This window comes from Camarhynchus parvulus, chromosome 2 (assembly GCF_901933205.1).
Source record: "Camarhynchus parvulus chromosome 2, STF_HiC, whole genome shotgun sequence".
NCBI lineage: Eukaryota > Metazoa > Chordata > Aves > Passeriformes > Thraupidae > Camarhynchus > Camarhynchus parvulus.
This window is the reverse complement of record NC_044572.1, coordinates 39,697,232-39,713,395: the sequence shown is the minus strand read 5'-3', so window position 1 is coordinate 39,713,395 and position 16,164 is coordinate 39,697,232. Positions and strand designations below refer to the sequence as shown.

At 34.3% G+C, this 16,164-nt stretch overlaps 1 protein-coding gene across 1 annotated transcript in view; it reads left to right on the top strand.

Annotated features, from left to right (window-relative positions):
• The window catches only part of NEK10 (NIMA related kinase 10), a 79,190-nt gene that overhangs the window by 61,297 nt on the left and 1,729 nt on the right, over positions 1–16,164 (top strand). The window contains 9 exon segments of the mRNA XM_030963724.1: positions 2,782–2,830; positions 3,531–3,534; positions 4,491–4,671; positions 7,274–7,374; positions 10,288–10,400; positions 12,435–12,442; positions 12,658–12,756; positions 14,232–14,284; positions 14,369–14,424. Coding sequence (XP_030819584.1) covers positions 2,782–2,830; positions 3,531–3,534; positions 4,491–4,671; positions 7,274–7,374; positions 10,288–10,400; positions 12,435–12,442; positions 12,658–12,756; positions 14,232–14,284; positions 14,369–14,424 — 664 coding nt within the window.

Genomic DNA, 16,164 nt, shown 5'->3' with positions numbered 1-16,164 from the left:
GTAGCAGTCAGAGAAATTATTTATGCCTCATTTAATAATTTTTTTAATGTCCTCAAGGAATCTGCATAGAGCTATTCAGAAGAGGGAGGCTGATGAGAATTAAAAACTTTGGCTTTTGTGTGTCTTTCACATTCTAACAAGAGTGGGCACAAAACAGGAAAGAGATGGAGGGTTTGTATTTCATTTTTCTTGAGATTGTCTTTAACTGAAAAATGCCCTCTTGCAAGACATTTGAACAGAACATATTGCCTTGCTCTTCCTATCCATGTCAAAGGAGTAGCTATGGTAAAAGGAAATATGGCCCAGGAAACCCTGAGTTGAACATCAGGATACACTATGTGCTCCATGACTTACTGGAGCACTGTGTGCTCCAGATGTGCCTACACATCTGTGCTGTTTCTTACTCCCTGACTGGCTTTGTGTGATTAGCATAACTCATACACAGAAAACCAGGGATTATGAATAAAGTCATTAGTGTTCCTTGAATATGTGGTATGCATGTGAGTGTATTTGTCACAATGATTTTTACATGTTTGAGTCTCCTTGTGTTTAGTTATTAAGTAAATTGTTTTCCTGTGTTTTCATAGTGAGTAACATAATGAGATTCCTCTCTCAGGTCTAGCTGCTCAGTGGGTCTCTAGTATAATAATTAGCAATAAATATAGGCCTGAAGGGTGTTTGCTATTGTTTTGTGATGTTCATCATCTTTGGGGTTTTGTTTTTTAGCATTAATAAGTATGTTCCTAACTTTAGCATATGAATCAGAAAATATTGCACTTCTGCTGTGTACAGTCAGTGGTGATACAGACTCTTTGGTGTGAAATATCATGCACTTGTAAATACACTCATAAGATGGCAGATTAGCAAGTCAAATGTGGTGAGTCATCAAACTGATCAAACAAATTTGGATATGAACCCTTTACTGATAAGAGACCATTTATTTGAAACAGCCAAAGGGTGAAATATTTCAAACTCAATTTTGTATACGAATACATGAAGAGGGGGTTGTTTTTTATAAAATTCTAGCGAACATCTGTATTCACTCTTAGCTTTCTGGCCAAGTGGTTTTAGTTACAGATTTTCTTGCATATATTCACATATTATATTATGGTATTTGTTGTGACAGAGTGTCTGAGGTTGCAACTCAAAATCCTTACCCCAAGCAACATGACTCACATTCACTCAGAGTTTCTACTTTTGTATTTATGTTATTGTGTCTGTGTCCTAAGCAGGTAAAATATCTGTTCCTTGAATAGGCACAATAATATTTTTCATTTCCTTCACTTTCTAGCCCGTGGACACTCTCTTTTTCTATTTTTCTGTCTCATTAACAAAGTTAATTGAAGAACTTTTGCTTCTATGAGGGCCTAGTTTATTTGCTCTTATGTAATTTAGCTGCTCTTATCAAATAGTCTTTTGTGCTAGCTAACACAGAATTTTGGTGTCTGTTTTGCTGAGCAAAGTATCAGCAAAGATTAAAATGTTGTTTCTTTCTTGTCTCTTTCTCTTTCATTCTCTCTCTGTCTCTGTGTCTCCTTTTTAGGGAGACAGATTTGGCCTAAAGATGTATAATTTCTTTTGGTTTTAAAGTGAATTCAGTTTGACAGATGAAAGCCTCCTTCAGATTTTTTTTTAAATTTAGAGGATCTCAGAAAAGTAGGAAAAATATTTCAGAGTTCAACACAAAAGTACGTTTGAACGTGAAAAGATTTGACTCTCAAAAATATGTTTGTTCTACAGTTGTTCAGGAGCTAATACAACTGCTGTAACAAGACCAACAGTGGGAAAACTAGTTTAAGTTTGACATAAAATCTTTTTTTTTTAATGTGCTGTTTGAGGGATACCTCTGTTCTTGTTTAGAGATAATGTTTATGATGTTGCTAGTGTGGGAAAAAAATCTCATGTAGACAAAGAGGCAGGCTTTGTATTAAAATTCATTATTTGGATGTGAAAATTGTAAGAATATCCTAATCTTTCTACTCAGACTTTCATTTAGCAGAATTATCTTTTCATTAAATGTACACTCAATTAAAATGAGATACCAGGGTGGTCTCAAATTACCATCCAAATTACCATCCAAAGAATGGTTTTACAGGAATGATTTAGGATAAATGCTTAAGACTAATATTTGCTTTAAGACAATGCTTTCCAAGTGCATGAATTATATATGTCATCAAACATTAGCTTTCCTTCTACACATTTTTTGGCAGTATGCAATAAATGATTTCAATGTTTACATTCAGATTTATTGCTGATTAGATGTTGGCCCAATAGCTGGTCATACTGCTGTCTTCAAGGCCTTGACTTCAGTAGGATTATTTTAAAAGGAAAGTATTGCATGTGTTATTGCATATAGCTAGCTACCTTATGGAAGGGTGGCAGTAAATATCTGGTGAACCTCTAAGAACATGGGCAAATATTCTATCATCTCCTTTTCTAGACTGGAGACAATGTTGTGGCTATAGTGGTAGCAGTAACTGTAACAATTTAATGCATATCCAGGTACATATTCTGTGGACATCTAGTCAGCCTGTGTTGTTACTCTCTGTAACAATTTTCTGTCATAATTTATTAAAATACTCTGTCAGGCTGAGATGTTTGTTATGATGCAAGCAAATTTTTGATATATCAAACAGCAACAATAGTCAAGTGGGGGTTTGGAGTTTGTTTAATGCTGCTTTTTAGAAGTTATTTTGACACCAGGTCTGGGAATAGAATATATTAACATGCATGTTGTACATTTCTTTTAAACAGAAAAAAATATTTATGTGTTTGTTTCAGGTGTAGTTAAACGAAGTTTTTGTGTTTCTGAAAGACAGGCTCAGATAAGGTAGGTGTAATTTATTATTTAAATATAATTGATCATTGTTACTATCCATTCCAGTTGGCTGTTTCACAGTGGGACAGTTCCTCAAGTTCCTTGTAAAACATGTCCTTGGTTACCTTTACGACTTCATTTTACCTCAGCCTAGGACACCAGTTCTGCTTGAAGATATGTTAGAAGGTGTTTGCACACAAAAGCTTTACATGATAGATAGTTTTAACAATGGACCTTGCTACTGAAACTTAAACTGACATCAGATGATTAGCCAAATTCTGGTATTATATTTTTAAGTAGTTGTTTTTCCATAGAAAATGGTGCTTGTGTGTCTGATAGTTTAAAGTGTGTTGTAGTAGTGTAGAGTGGTATCTTGACCCTTTGAACCTCTCTGGACTTTCTGTATAAGCATGAACACCAAGTTTTTGTATTTTGGAGGCCTCATTTCTTCAAAAAGGAAACCAACAGAAGCAGAATATGTCATACCATCCCTCTTCTAAAGATCTTCCTTTTTCTTCTGTTTCCTCAGTAATGCATCAAACACATTCTTGACCATTATTTTCTCTGATCACTTTGGCACCACCATTATTCAGAAATGCTATTAATTGTTTCTTCATTTCTGCTTTTTTTCCATATCTGGAAAAAGACTCTCAAAATCACTTTTGGCTGCATCTGCCTCCTGAATTTTTTTTTTATTTTACCTTTGACTTAGCCAGGTAAGTATTTATAATGATAGCATTGATTCTTTTCCTGTGTTTCTCCACAGACCCTTGACTCAAACTTGACCTGTTTGAGTCAAGTGCAATATTTTATTTTTGCTTTCAGAATGGTTCTTAGCATGACACCATCCAGTCTGCCATTTATCCCTTCCTAACCTTACATCTTTTGCAGTCCTCTTGCAGCGTCCCCATGCTTGAGTGTTGAAGAAGGCACATTTTCTTTCTCTTTGTAGAAACTCACTACTATGCAAATCTCTGCCCTTTACATAATCATCAGCAAAACTATTTCCTTGTCTTAATTTGTAACTACTCCTTGAAACTGTGCTTTCCCTATTGCCACAAAAATAGATAAAAATTCTTGCTGTACTTGGGCTATTGCAACTGCCATCCATCAGGACATCATGTTTGTTCTTTCAGTTCCCTGGTGCCTGTGCCCATTTGTTATTGCTTATCTCAGCTAGTGAGATCTGCAGGCTGGGAAAGTATTTGTCTAGAGTTTAGAGAAGGATCTGGCATTGATACATGTAGATCTGTATTTCTGACATTGAGATATTGCTATCCTGGTGATATAATACCAATTTTTTCCCCACTTCACTAGTACTGACCAAGGAAAGAAACTTTTATTTAGTAGAAGTCATTGTATTTTGGACATGCAGAGTAAACCAGCCTTTAAAAATGGACAGTTTTAAACGAGTGAATTTGGACAGATTTCCTTTAGAGGAAACATGAGAAGGAGTCAGGGAATACTGATATTTTCTGTACAATTGTTGATGCCAAGCACAATTAAAACTTTTTTTCCTTTTTGAGATAATGATACATTATGTCAACAGTTCTGGATCAAGGCTGCGATCAGGTAATTTTGTGCTTGCGAGAAATTCAAACTTTAACTTACATTAAACCTAATGATTTTCAAGTTTTTGAACATTATTACATTATTCTCCCATTGCATATAGAGTGTTTCCTCTTTTATTTCTTCATCTTTGTTGCCTACTGATCTGCTTTTAAGAGTACCTTCACTCACCCACAGGCCCCACACTGAGAAACTCAAGTGTTTGTTCATGATGAGATGGCAGTTTCATAGTCTACCAGTTGTAGCTCTTTGCAATGTAAAACATTATGGTTTTATTTATAATTGTATTTTTAAATGTTAGAAAAGGAGATAATTACATCTTACATACAAATATGTTATCCGAAGTATCATTAAAGTACTTCTTTAAAGTATGAATTCCAATAGTGAATCAGTAAGATCTCATATTAATTGTCATTATCCCAGCTAAACTTCTGCAGAATGAAATGGGAAATTCTCCTGTAAAATGACTATTTCATACAGCCCTTGCAAATTTTCATGTATTTATGCATCATGATTGATGAAACAAATTTTCCATTTGAAGTACTTTTACTGAGAAGCTTCACACCCTGTACATTGCTAAGCTGTGATTTCAGAATGCATATTGTCTGAGTTAAATAATATTTGAAATAAATTTATTTTGATCAGTTAAGATATTTATCTTCACAAAAAATATTGTTGTCTGTACTAAGTTCTATTTTACAGCTTTTAATATAAAAACTGTATTAAGAATTTTAACTATGCAGTACAAATCCAAATTTGATGTCAACTTTCTGTAGTTTCAGTGCTGTTTGCTAAAGGGTGCCATGTAATCACTCAGTTTAAACATAATGTCTTGAGCTATAGTGATCTACAGAAAAATACTTTAGCCTTTGTTGATATTTTCAGTTCTGTGAGTAAATTGAGTAAATCCATTATCTTTTGTCAGGGATGTTTTCCTTTTGGATAAAAGTCTTAAAAGCTTTGGTCAAGTTTTCAGCAGCCTATTCACACATGTACCCTCATCTTCCAAATAATGCTATACTTCCATATTTAATAAAACAAACAAGGAACTTGGAGTGGCCTGGAGTGTATGGACTTCATGGGAACTCCTAAAGTCTTTGAAGCACAGAGATACTACAAGGAGACATTAAATCTGGTCCTCGTAGACTTTTAAGTCAAATTGTTGGTGTCATACTAGAAAAGAGAAAAAGCTCCATAAGCTGAATAACAGAGAAATCTAAATTATGTGGTTCTTGGTCTTTCCTGTTTGCTGTTATCATTCTAAACATATTTCTTTTCAGAAAAAAATAATTTAAGACCTACAAAAGAAAAGGCCCTGATTTATTTATTTTGGTTTGTAATACAAGCCATTGACAGGAAAAGAGGAGACAAATACCCCAGAATAGGGAGCAGTGAAAAAGGGAACATGTCAAAGAGGTAAAGGTTTTATAAGTGTCCTTAACATAACTGGAGATTTTAAGGCTATAATGGCAAGACCACACTGGGTTCTTTTGGGTCTTGATTATAACAGTATTGAAACAGTTGGTAGAGAGGTGAAAATGAAGCAAAAAAAACCGAATCAAAATTGTTCTTCACATGGCATGTATTTTTAGATTATTATAGCATGGCTTTCACTGTCACCTTGAGCAGAACCAATGTCAGTAAATTCTTCTTTAAGTGACTCGAGGAAATGCAAAGCTTCTTTTCGTCTTACTGATAATTAAGAGAAGACCTAGGGAAAATATGTCAAACTGAATTTCACTTGGCTTTCTCAAGACATCTGCCAAAAGGCAGTGCAACAAAAAACCCCATCTATATCAATGATGTTGTCTTCCTGATCCTACTAGAAATGTGTCTCCCTGTGGTAGAGAAGGATGTTTATCTGTATTGCTTTATTTCTGTGAGAGCATAGTTCAGATCTGGATGGTCTTTAGACACTAATATTTGTGAATATCTTTCTTCTTATTGAAGTAGCCAGCACAGAAATGCATCAGTAAAAAAGTGTTAATAGTTCTGTTGTGGACTAGTTAATGTTGGTATTTGGATTTCCTCACCCTCAGTAGAATTTTTAATCTTGACATAAGATCACATTGGGGAAAAAAAAATAAATTTCTGTGGTTGTAAATTTATACATAAGACTTGATGATCCTCAGGGTGTTTCTGTGAGAGTAAATGTTAGAATATCTAAATTAGTCTCTGAAGTGTGGTTTAGAGAAAATTGTATTTAGGAGAGGTACAGGGCTGCTGGCTGAAGTTCAATACTTTGGCCAAAGCTCTTTGCTTAGCTCCCAGGTCTAATGGTCAACTTGGAAAGATTATTTTGTGAACTAATGTTCTTTTGTGATCCACTAAGTGTTCTATAGTGGAAGACTGCTAATAAACTTTTATTTAATCTCTGGGCCACTGATAATGTGTATGACTTCGATACACAAGATTTAAAATTCTAAACAATAGATTTACCTCATTGAAATAGTCTATGTCAGACATATTATTATAATGCTTAGGGTAGAATGAAAATAAATTCAATAAGATCAAAATATATTAAAAATATATTTTGTTAGTCTATGTAAAAAAATCAGTTAAGAAAATTATGCTTGTCATATATTTATCCTTTTGAATAAATGTGACAAAATTTTAACAATTGTTGAGGTACATTAATACTGCTTCCCTCATGGAGTAATTTAGTGATTCAGAGAAAGGGATTTTCTTTTGAAACACATTGTCACTTACATTGTCTAAATTTTTAACATTTTAAATTATCCTTTTTTTGTTTCCAGCATTATTGGGAAAACAAGTCAAGCATTTCAACTTGGTACTTACAGCTACAAGTTTTAAACATTGTATGCTATTAGTGTGCTAAGGCAACAAAATGAGTTGCCCTCCTGGTTTTACTCTTGCCATCCACAGCGTCGGCAGGAATTGCTGTATCACAAAGGAGGGTGCATCAGATCAGTGACCCTGTTCAGCAGATTCTTGTTCAGCTGCACAAAATTATCCTCAGCACTAGAGTATGCATTACTGTTGCTTCTGACATTCTGTACTTTTTAGTCATTTGCTGTTGTCAAAATGATGTTACTGCAAAGTGCTGCTAATTTAGTTACTGTTCTTTAAAAACAACAGAACTTGACATTTTTGCAGATGGCAGGATGCTTTAAAAATATATCATTAAAATAAAGACTAACTTTGAATATTAGTATGTGGAGGATGGCAATAATTGAGTCATATTAAAAAAAAAAGCTGTAGCTCACCTCAGAAAAATGGATTGTACTGTAAAGTATTTTTACAACATTCTGTCATGCCAGCAATATGACTACTTAAGGTGACAATATCATATACTGACATGGAGAGTTAATAAAATGCTTTCTTCTATGGTAATAGTTTTGATAATTTTAAGTTGTATTTTAATTATCAGTATATAGTAATGCTCTCTTGGAGTTTTAGTGCAACAGATGAAGTCCTGAACATGTTAACTTTTTGAAATGTCAGATATTTTTTAAATTTAAGACTTATTTTGGGATTAAGTTCAACTGATTTTATTCTTTATTCTGCCTCTTTATTCTGCCAAAAGATGGCTACCATGCAGCTATTTGAAACATTTGCTATTATTAGAGAAACAGCTTTTTATTTTCCAAAATGAAGTGTTTACATTTGGGATGTGATGTTTATCACCTCAGGGCTTTTGAGATTTATCAGCCAAATTTGTTTGGTTTTGTTTAGAACAGAATAACATTACTGAACTTGCGTGTGCTTTACATGTCTCTCTTTTGTTTTCTTTTTTTTTCTTTTTAATTGTTAAGCTTATCAAAACAGGTAATACAAGAATTAAATTATCAGAGACAAAAGAAACAAACATTATTTAAAACAATTGGAAATTATATCCTTCTATCAGGAGAAATGAGGCAGTTCAGTTTTTACGTGGTATTTTAGGAGTATGTCCAAGGTGCTCATTAGTTCTATCCTATCCTTTTTGTTGAAGGAGGTTTTCTCAAGTGGCTTACTAATTAACATGAGTTATTGTAATGTGGATGCTTAAGAACTGAGAACTAACAGCAGCTCAAAAACTGGCTCAGAATTGACCACTGAAGCAGTAGCAACAGCTTTTCTCTGATTTCAGAGAAACCAGAATCCATACCTGTACTTGTTTACTATGTTCCACATGCCTCCCTTGCACTTGTTTATATTTTTACAAATCTGAGGTCGAGTATTTTTAATAATACACAGCTGTTTTCTCAAACTGTTACATATTCCAGTTGACAGTTCTAAACTGAAGTTTGCAAGGAAGAGTTCTTGCCTGTTAGTTCTTGGCTGCCAACAGCCTTCCCTGTTTCCATGGGAACAAGAATCAGAGCGATCTCTGGAAAACAATGTAAGAGAAAGCTTTTTAAAAAGCTTATGTAAATCCTTTTTTTTTTTTAACTGATCTGACAACTGATTTCGTTAAAACAAAAGCTAAAATTGAACACTAGTGCCTGAGGCAAGTCCAAGTTTCTCAAGCACTGGACTTGTTCTTTACCATTTCTGCTTCAGAATATCCCAGTATCCCAGCATGGTACATTAACTACACACTGCAGTGGTATGTGATCCATAGAATATGTTGTCAGCCTTTCCTAAGGCATCATTTTTTTACTCTCTCATAGGCTAAGGAACATTCAACTTCTGACTTAGAGCATATGTATAAGGCCTTATCTGCATGAGAAAAGAGTAGTGTCGGTCTGTAAGAAAAAAGAAAAATCTCTGCATGTCAGCAGCTGTCTGGAGAAATCTTTTGTGCTTAGCATGTGACATTGATCCCTGGTTTGTTAGAGCAAATAAGGACTCCTGTGAGGCCAATAAAACCATTCTGGATTTATAGCTGTCTAAGAGCAGTAATTTGTTCCAGTGGGATAAATGTCTCTATAATGTCTGCTATGGCAGTGTTTGGATGTGAATCATTAGTGGTCAACCCCTCCCTAAGTAGTCAAAAAGCTTCCTGAATTCAGTTGAGTGGTACTTCATGAATTCACATCAATGAAATGATTATAAAGTGTGTACTAAATGGGAGAAAATCATAGTTTTTCAAACAGTGTCTGCAGGTATAAGCAACTATGCAGAAGCAACAGAGAAGATAAATTCAAAAGGGTAGTTACATACCATAGGATTATTGTCAGACTGGGTTGATGTCCTTGCAGTTACCAACAGCTGAAACTGTACATTTGCTGTTGAAACATAAAAATTATTTTAAAGGCAAAAATATTTTAAAGTCTTTATTGAAGACATTAAGTACATTATTTGTGGGGGTTTTGTTTGGGTTTTTTTTTTTTTTTTTTCTAAATATAGATGAAGGATGTGTTCTTTTTCAACCAAAAGGATATGGGAAGAAAAAGTATATAAAACCTGTTATGCTTTATAAACAAGTGAAAGGTAAATTACCTTCCTCAGGAAGCTTAGAGCAAAAGGGGTGCTCTGAATTGTATTAAGACCCTTGAGGACATTAAAAGAGGCCATTGAAGCCATTCTATGCACATTCAAGGAAGGTCTAAGCTTCTTCATTAATTTCAGATGGAGCGATTCATTATAGCCAACATGAAATCCAATGCAGTGTTCTATGCACTTCATCTGTAGAAAAATGTCCCAAATACTGGCACTTTGATCAGGGAGGCAAATCTGGTATTACCAGTGTTAGGCTAATAGTGATTGTTACCTTCAAGACTAGAGAAAATGAGTTAATGGTAAGCTAAGCCTAACAGAATGGGCAAACAAAGGAGCCTTATTATAATATGTCACTAAATCAAGTCTTACACTGTTGTTTATCACCATGTCATTAGATATCTATGTTTCTTTTTGCAGGGTAGCTACATTTCTCAGTAATGGCACTTCTGGATGGGTCCTTTTTATGGCAGGTGTAACTGAATGGTGAAAGTGTATTTCTTTGTCTCATGTAGCTTCCTCCAGCTTTGCAATGCAACTTGAAAAGGAGAATTGTTGCGAGATTCAAGAAGTCCCTCTTCAGTCAGAAGAGCAATCCTTGTAAACTGAAATCAGAAATCAAAAAGGTGTGGTACACCATTTACTACCTGTGGTCAAGTTTGTCTCTCCATTCAATCATGCTGTTGATATTAGTATCACAAAAATATAAGGTAAGAGTCCATTTTCAAAAGGAAATATTTTAAATATTCTCCAGCTATCCTATATTTGGAAAATATGGAGTCTCCTTAAGTAAGAGGTTTTTGCAGATTGGTTTCAAGTTTGTATCTTGTAATTAAAACTCTTTCTGTAAATGGAAAGGACCTGCTAGCTTCTAAGACACAAAACCAGATTTCATCTCATCAGAGCTCAAAAGGACAAGAGGAAGGGCAACATAACTAGAGATTATAGAAGCTCTCAATTTATGCAAGCTCTGCTTGATTTGTTAATAGTTCCTTAATATTTTTCATATTTTGGACTGTAGTCCTACTTAAACCATTAATCTTAAGAGAGCAGTTTCCCAGAGTACCTTGAATATAACATACCTTGTCCTGCTGTCGCATAGTGTGTCAGCAACATTTTAGTGTCATCAATTTAAAAGTACTGCAGATTTGTACGAATGGCCTGACTGAAAAAGCATTCTTGTTTGTTTTCCAGTCACATGCTGGATGCTTTCCAACAGAGAAAGATCTAATGACTAATATCAGAATTTCTAAATGTTCCTTCAGAATCTCCTGAGAGGACTGCAATCAGCAAAGTATTTGAACTTTACTTTCTTGGCATCTGTGTACTGTGGGATACTGAAGCTATTTCATGTATGAATTGATGATAAAGTAGTTATTAGATTTATTATTGTACCTAAAATTTGATGACTAAGGTGACTTATTATCATTCACATAATTCTCCCTCTGTAACTTAATTTGATTATCACCTACTTCCACTGAATTGTGAAATCTTCTGTGTATCTTTTTGCTGTGAAACAGACTGATCTCAAATTCTGGATCCTTCCTTTGCTTTTGTAATAATTAGCCAGAGGTGCTAAAAATTCCTGGAAGGTGGCACATTGGTAATACATTAGATGTTTCTAAGGATGCTTCTAAAGATACATAAGGATGCTTCTTTCTGAGCTATCAGTTTCATGCTGTCCTGTAAATCAAGCTGGAATTTACATTAAACAATTCCTGTATTTCAACCATAACATTAAATCTAAGAAATACCTGCTCATTGTGTATTGAGTTGATATTTTCAGAAACGAATGCCCAAAAATATGGTAAGAAAAAGGAAGTGTTTATTATAAAATTAACTTAATTTTCAGGTGTTCAGAGATAAAGGAAATTATTTGTAAATGTTATCAACTGTAAAATTGTGTTAGCTTCAAAACTATTGGACTTAAACCTGTAGAAAAGGGAAAAAATTACTTTATTTAAAAAGTAAATGGTAGTAAATTGAAAATGCTTGAAACATTGAATACAATTCTGGGCATTCTACCTTGAAGGAAATATCATTTGGATATCATTTGGAGGTAATGGGAGGAACCTAAATAGAGAAAAGAATGATGTTGAACTCTTACAGCAGATGTTGTTATAAGGTTGGACAATTTCTGGAAATAATGGGATTTTAACTACACCAAGTTAGAAAACCTGATAAGAATTACAGACAAAAAGATTCTTCCACTGATCAGTGGTGGGGTAAAGGTCTTCCAGCAACAGAGATTCTTCTGTTTCTGTAACTGTAAAAGTGTTATCATGCTGCAGAAATGCATAACTGAGATTTCTCTCCCATACACAAAGGTGGTCCTGTTAGAGTTGTTACCTTGTTACCTGTAGATATTTTCAAAAGTAGATGCTTTTAAGTTTATTGTAAGTATCATTGCTTTCATAATCAAGTAGCTGAACTGACTTTCAGATTTCAAAAGTGCTGGAATTCCTCTAATGGGAATTATACCACTTGAATATCAGCTAACAATTTCACTTGAAGTCACAGTTTGAAAAAAACAGTCATCAGCTGCTTATCTCATAGGTTCAAGACAAGAGAATGCACTTGCCTGTTTATCTTCACACAAATGTGTAGTTTGTGACATTTTTTCAGATAATCTGAAAAATTCAGTGTTTTACACTAAGTGCAGCTTGCAATGTTCAGTGTTTCTGGAGAGAAAAAGGTAGAATGTTCGTAATCGTGTTCACCACTTTTTCAGTAATCTAAAAAGTACTAAAATTTCTTTTGACTTCTGATTGCACTGGGAAACATAAGTGTAAACTGCCTCCTAGAAGTCTGAAGTTTTGGCAAATGAGAAGGAGGTACTTTTCAGGTGTCTTTGTTTTTTGGTCTCTTTTTTTTTTCTTCCTTAGATGCTGCTGAATTGATTGAACTCAATATCTTCACAGCAGATTGGCATGAGGTACATCTTTCTTCAGGTGGAAATATGCTGCTTCCAGATGATGGAAAAGGTAAGCAAAGCATCATAATCTTTGGTAGTGGCATATATTTTTCTAATAAAATGTATAGTAGTAATGTATATTTTTCTAATAAAATGTATGGTATTAAAGCAGAAGGAATTGCTACTCTAAAATCAGTCTTTATAGATAATAAAGTTATGTTGACTATACTGATTTTCTAGGGGGGGTTGTTGGTTTTTGGTTTGGAGTTCTTGGTTGGTTGGGTTTTGTTTTGTTCAATTCCTGGTAAGATACACAGTTCAGCACTGCTGGAACTTTCTACTAATTGAAGAGAGTACATTTTGAAACTATAAAGAAATATAACAGATACAAATGGTTCATGATTCATCCATGAAAATGAATAGAAATGTTTGTAACTGAAAATGTCATACTAAGGACTTACCTGCCCTTGTGCATGATTTTTAAATCAACTATGTTTAAACCCGTATGTTGTTCTTTTGTCATGTTTGAAACAGTTGTAATGGGTTGATTTAATTATATAGCTAGATCAAACCATACGAACTTGAGGAGGGAAAAATACACACATACGTGCATATATATATAGTATACTTATATATATATACACGTATACTTTTCTAAAGTATATATACATACATATATATATATACTTTAGAAAATATATCTATATATGTGTCAATTCTACTTTGGACTAGTGATTCTCAGCTAGACAAATCATAACCACCATGTAAAATCAAACCTGCCAGCTGTGGTGTCTCCTACAGTAGGGAACTACAATTCCTGGTTCAGAGACGCTTTTCATCATGTGCTTTTTTGTGCAGTAGACATAGGGAAATGTGCTGCCTGTATTTTGTTAATTGTCCCAATTACATTTTTCTGAATACAGAAAAAACTGTGTTGCAATCCATGGACTAGCGAATACAGTAACATTAAAATCTGTGGCACCAGAAAGAAGAGTGAGAAACTTTAATTTTGATGGCCTTTTGTTCCACAGCTTATTGCAAAAACCAGAATTAATACTAGGTGTCAAGGGTGACATTGGAGTAGGAAATGAGTTCCTAACTATCACTTTAAATATGACCATTATTTTATTCCTGGAGACAATAATGCAATTTGTTGATATGCTCATTATCTGTAATTTTTGAATCTCTTAACCTGCAGACCATACTTTTGTCCTCACAAATTGCTGCTGGCTGTGTGCCCTTTCCACTGTAAATTTCCTCTGTAAGCGGGAAAAAATATGAAAGTTGCATTTCTGAGTTCTGTTACACTAAGTCTTTAAATTATTTTTCATTAGTTAGAATATTTCCATAATGTGTGTGCACCAAATGTTCATATCATGCCATAAAATGACCCCACCTTTTCAGGGGGTCATTGTGCTCAGTGGGAGTTACTGATCATGAAGCTTCTGGCTTGTCATATTGTTTGAAGTGGAATTGCTAAGAAACTGATAAGGGAGCACAGATTCCAAACTCAGTAGTATAACATTACTTGCCTTTTACTTGAAGGCATTCTTGGCACTTCTGGCATGGCAGAAGAGATGACATATGAGCAGTTGCAGGTAAGCTGTATATTTACCTATATGTATTCATTTATTACTCTTAATGAACATAATTCACCGAAATTAAGTTCTTTTGTGTTGTAGACTCTAATTGAAGAGGTTCTAGAGGAAAATGGTTATTACAGTTTCTCTTTTTACAGGTCAGTCTAGTCAATTTAAAAAGAAAAGGTTAATTATGAAGTGCTAAACCCAAATGTATCATCTTCCTGTTTATGTGACTGCAATTCACCTTAAACTTGGTGCAATATGTGGTTTATTATAATACATGGATGCATGGACTGGAAGAAATCTATGTGGGATATATTAGCTAATCTCAGCAGCTTTTTTTGGCCACATCTGTTTTCTTCATTCAGATGAAAGAGAGGTACAAGTCTGGTAGCAATTTCCTCACATTTTTCCCACATAAACTCACATCTGAACAAAAGGTTAATTACATAGAAGAATATTTTATTTTAACACTCTGCCATTACAGGGTTTAAAGGACAAAGCTGATATCTTTAGCGAAATATTTGAGTACAGCACAAAAGCCAGTATAAGTGTTTGCTAGCACAAAAGTGCAGGGGATAAAAACGAATGTGGTGGTCTTTGAAACTAGGCAAATGCTTTGTCCTCAAGATGGTATATCTTTTCCTGCAGGAAAATTTTGACACAAGAAATAAAATATAATAACTATATAATTTTTCATGTTTTTCACCTGATATCCTATTATTTGTCAGCTCAAATATTCTTTAATGTAAAAGAAACATTAACTACTTCAATTAAGTAAGTCTGTTCTTGTCTTTACATCAATCACCATTTTAAAGTCTGGGAGACTGCAGTTGGGTTTTTTTAAAACAAACAAATAAACAAACATAAACCCTCCCAGCCCCTTGCCCTCCCTATTATAAGTATTAAGAGATTTTAAGAATGGTTCCTGGTGCCTCAGCAGTATTTTTCAGTTATTTTTATCTCTACAAGGTTTTTGGTATGATTCAAGTTTGAAAAAATTCTGATGGTAGTCTATAGGCTACTCATTAAACTGGTATTTCAGCTTGCAAGTGGCTTGCAGCTGCCAGCTCAAAGTGTTGAAAATCATGATTCAACACTCCCAAAATAAAATAACAGTTCAATCTTTAAACCTTCAGGGTGTGCTTGAATTATGTTTAGAGATTACTTTTTCATCCATGAGGTCTAACAAACTTCTTTATGATTGTTTTCAAGTATTTTAAAATTTTTGTCCTCATGACAATCTCACAGAATTTGATGCTGTAGAAAAAGCATTGCAAAACTTATGAAAAAAAAAGAAAAGAAAAAGACATCAAGGTCTGCCAAGTCCTGTTATAAATATACAAATGTGTTGCAGTTTTATAGGCATTTATCTCACAGACTAGTAAAAAATGTCTAACTTTAATTAACTGTAACAAAGGAAGTGAATATGCTGAATATGGACTTCAGTATTTTTTTTTACAAGAACTACTAGAGAGATAAGGTATCTATTAAAGGAAATCAGAATGATAGTGTATCTCATTTTGAAAGGACATGTAAGGATTGAGTCCAACTCCCTGCTCCTCACAGGACTTTCTAACACTAAGCCATATGACCAAGAGCCTCATCCGGATACTCCTTGAACTCGGACAGGCTTGGTGCTGCGATCACTTGCCTGGGGAGACAGTTCCAGTGAGGAACCTTTTCCTCATGGCCAGTCTGAACTTCCCTTAGCACAGCTTCATTTCATTCCCTGGTGTCCTATTACTGTAAATGTAATTGCTGAAATGTAGAGCATACTTCAAGGTTGCAGGCACATATGCTGATACTTTCAACATATGAGTGCCACAGAAATGCGCATGGGACTAGTAGTGGTGAAATAATTAACTGTCTTTTTTTCCTGATTTATTCAGAAC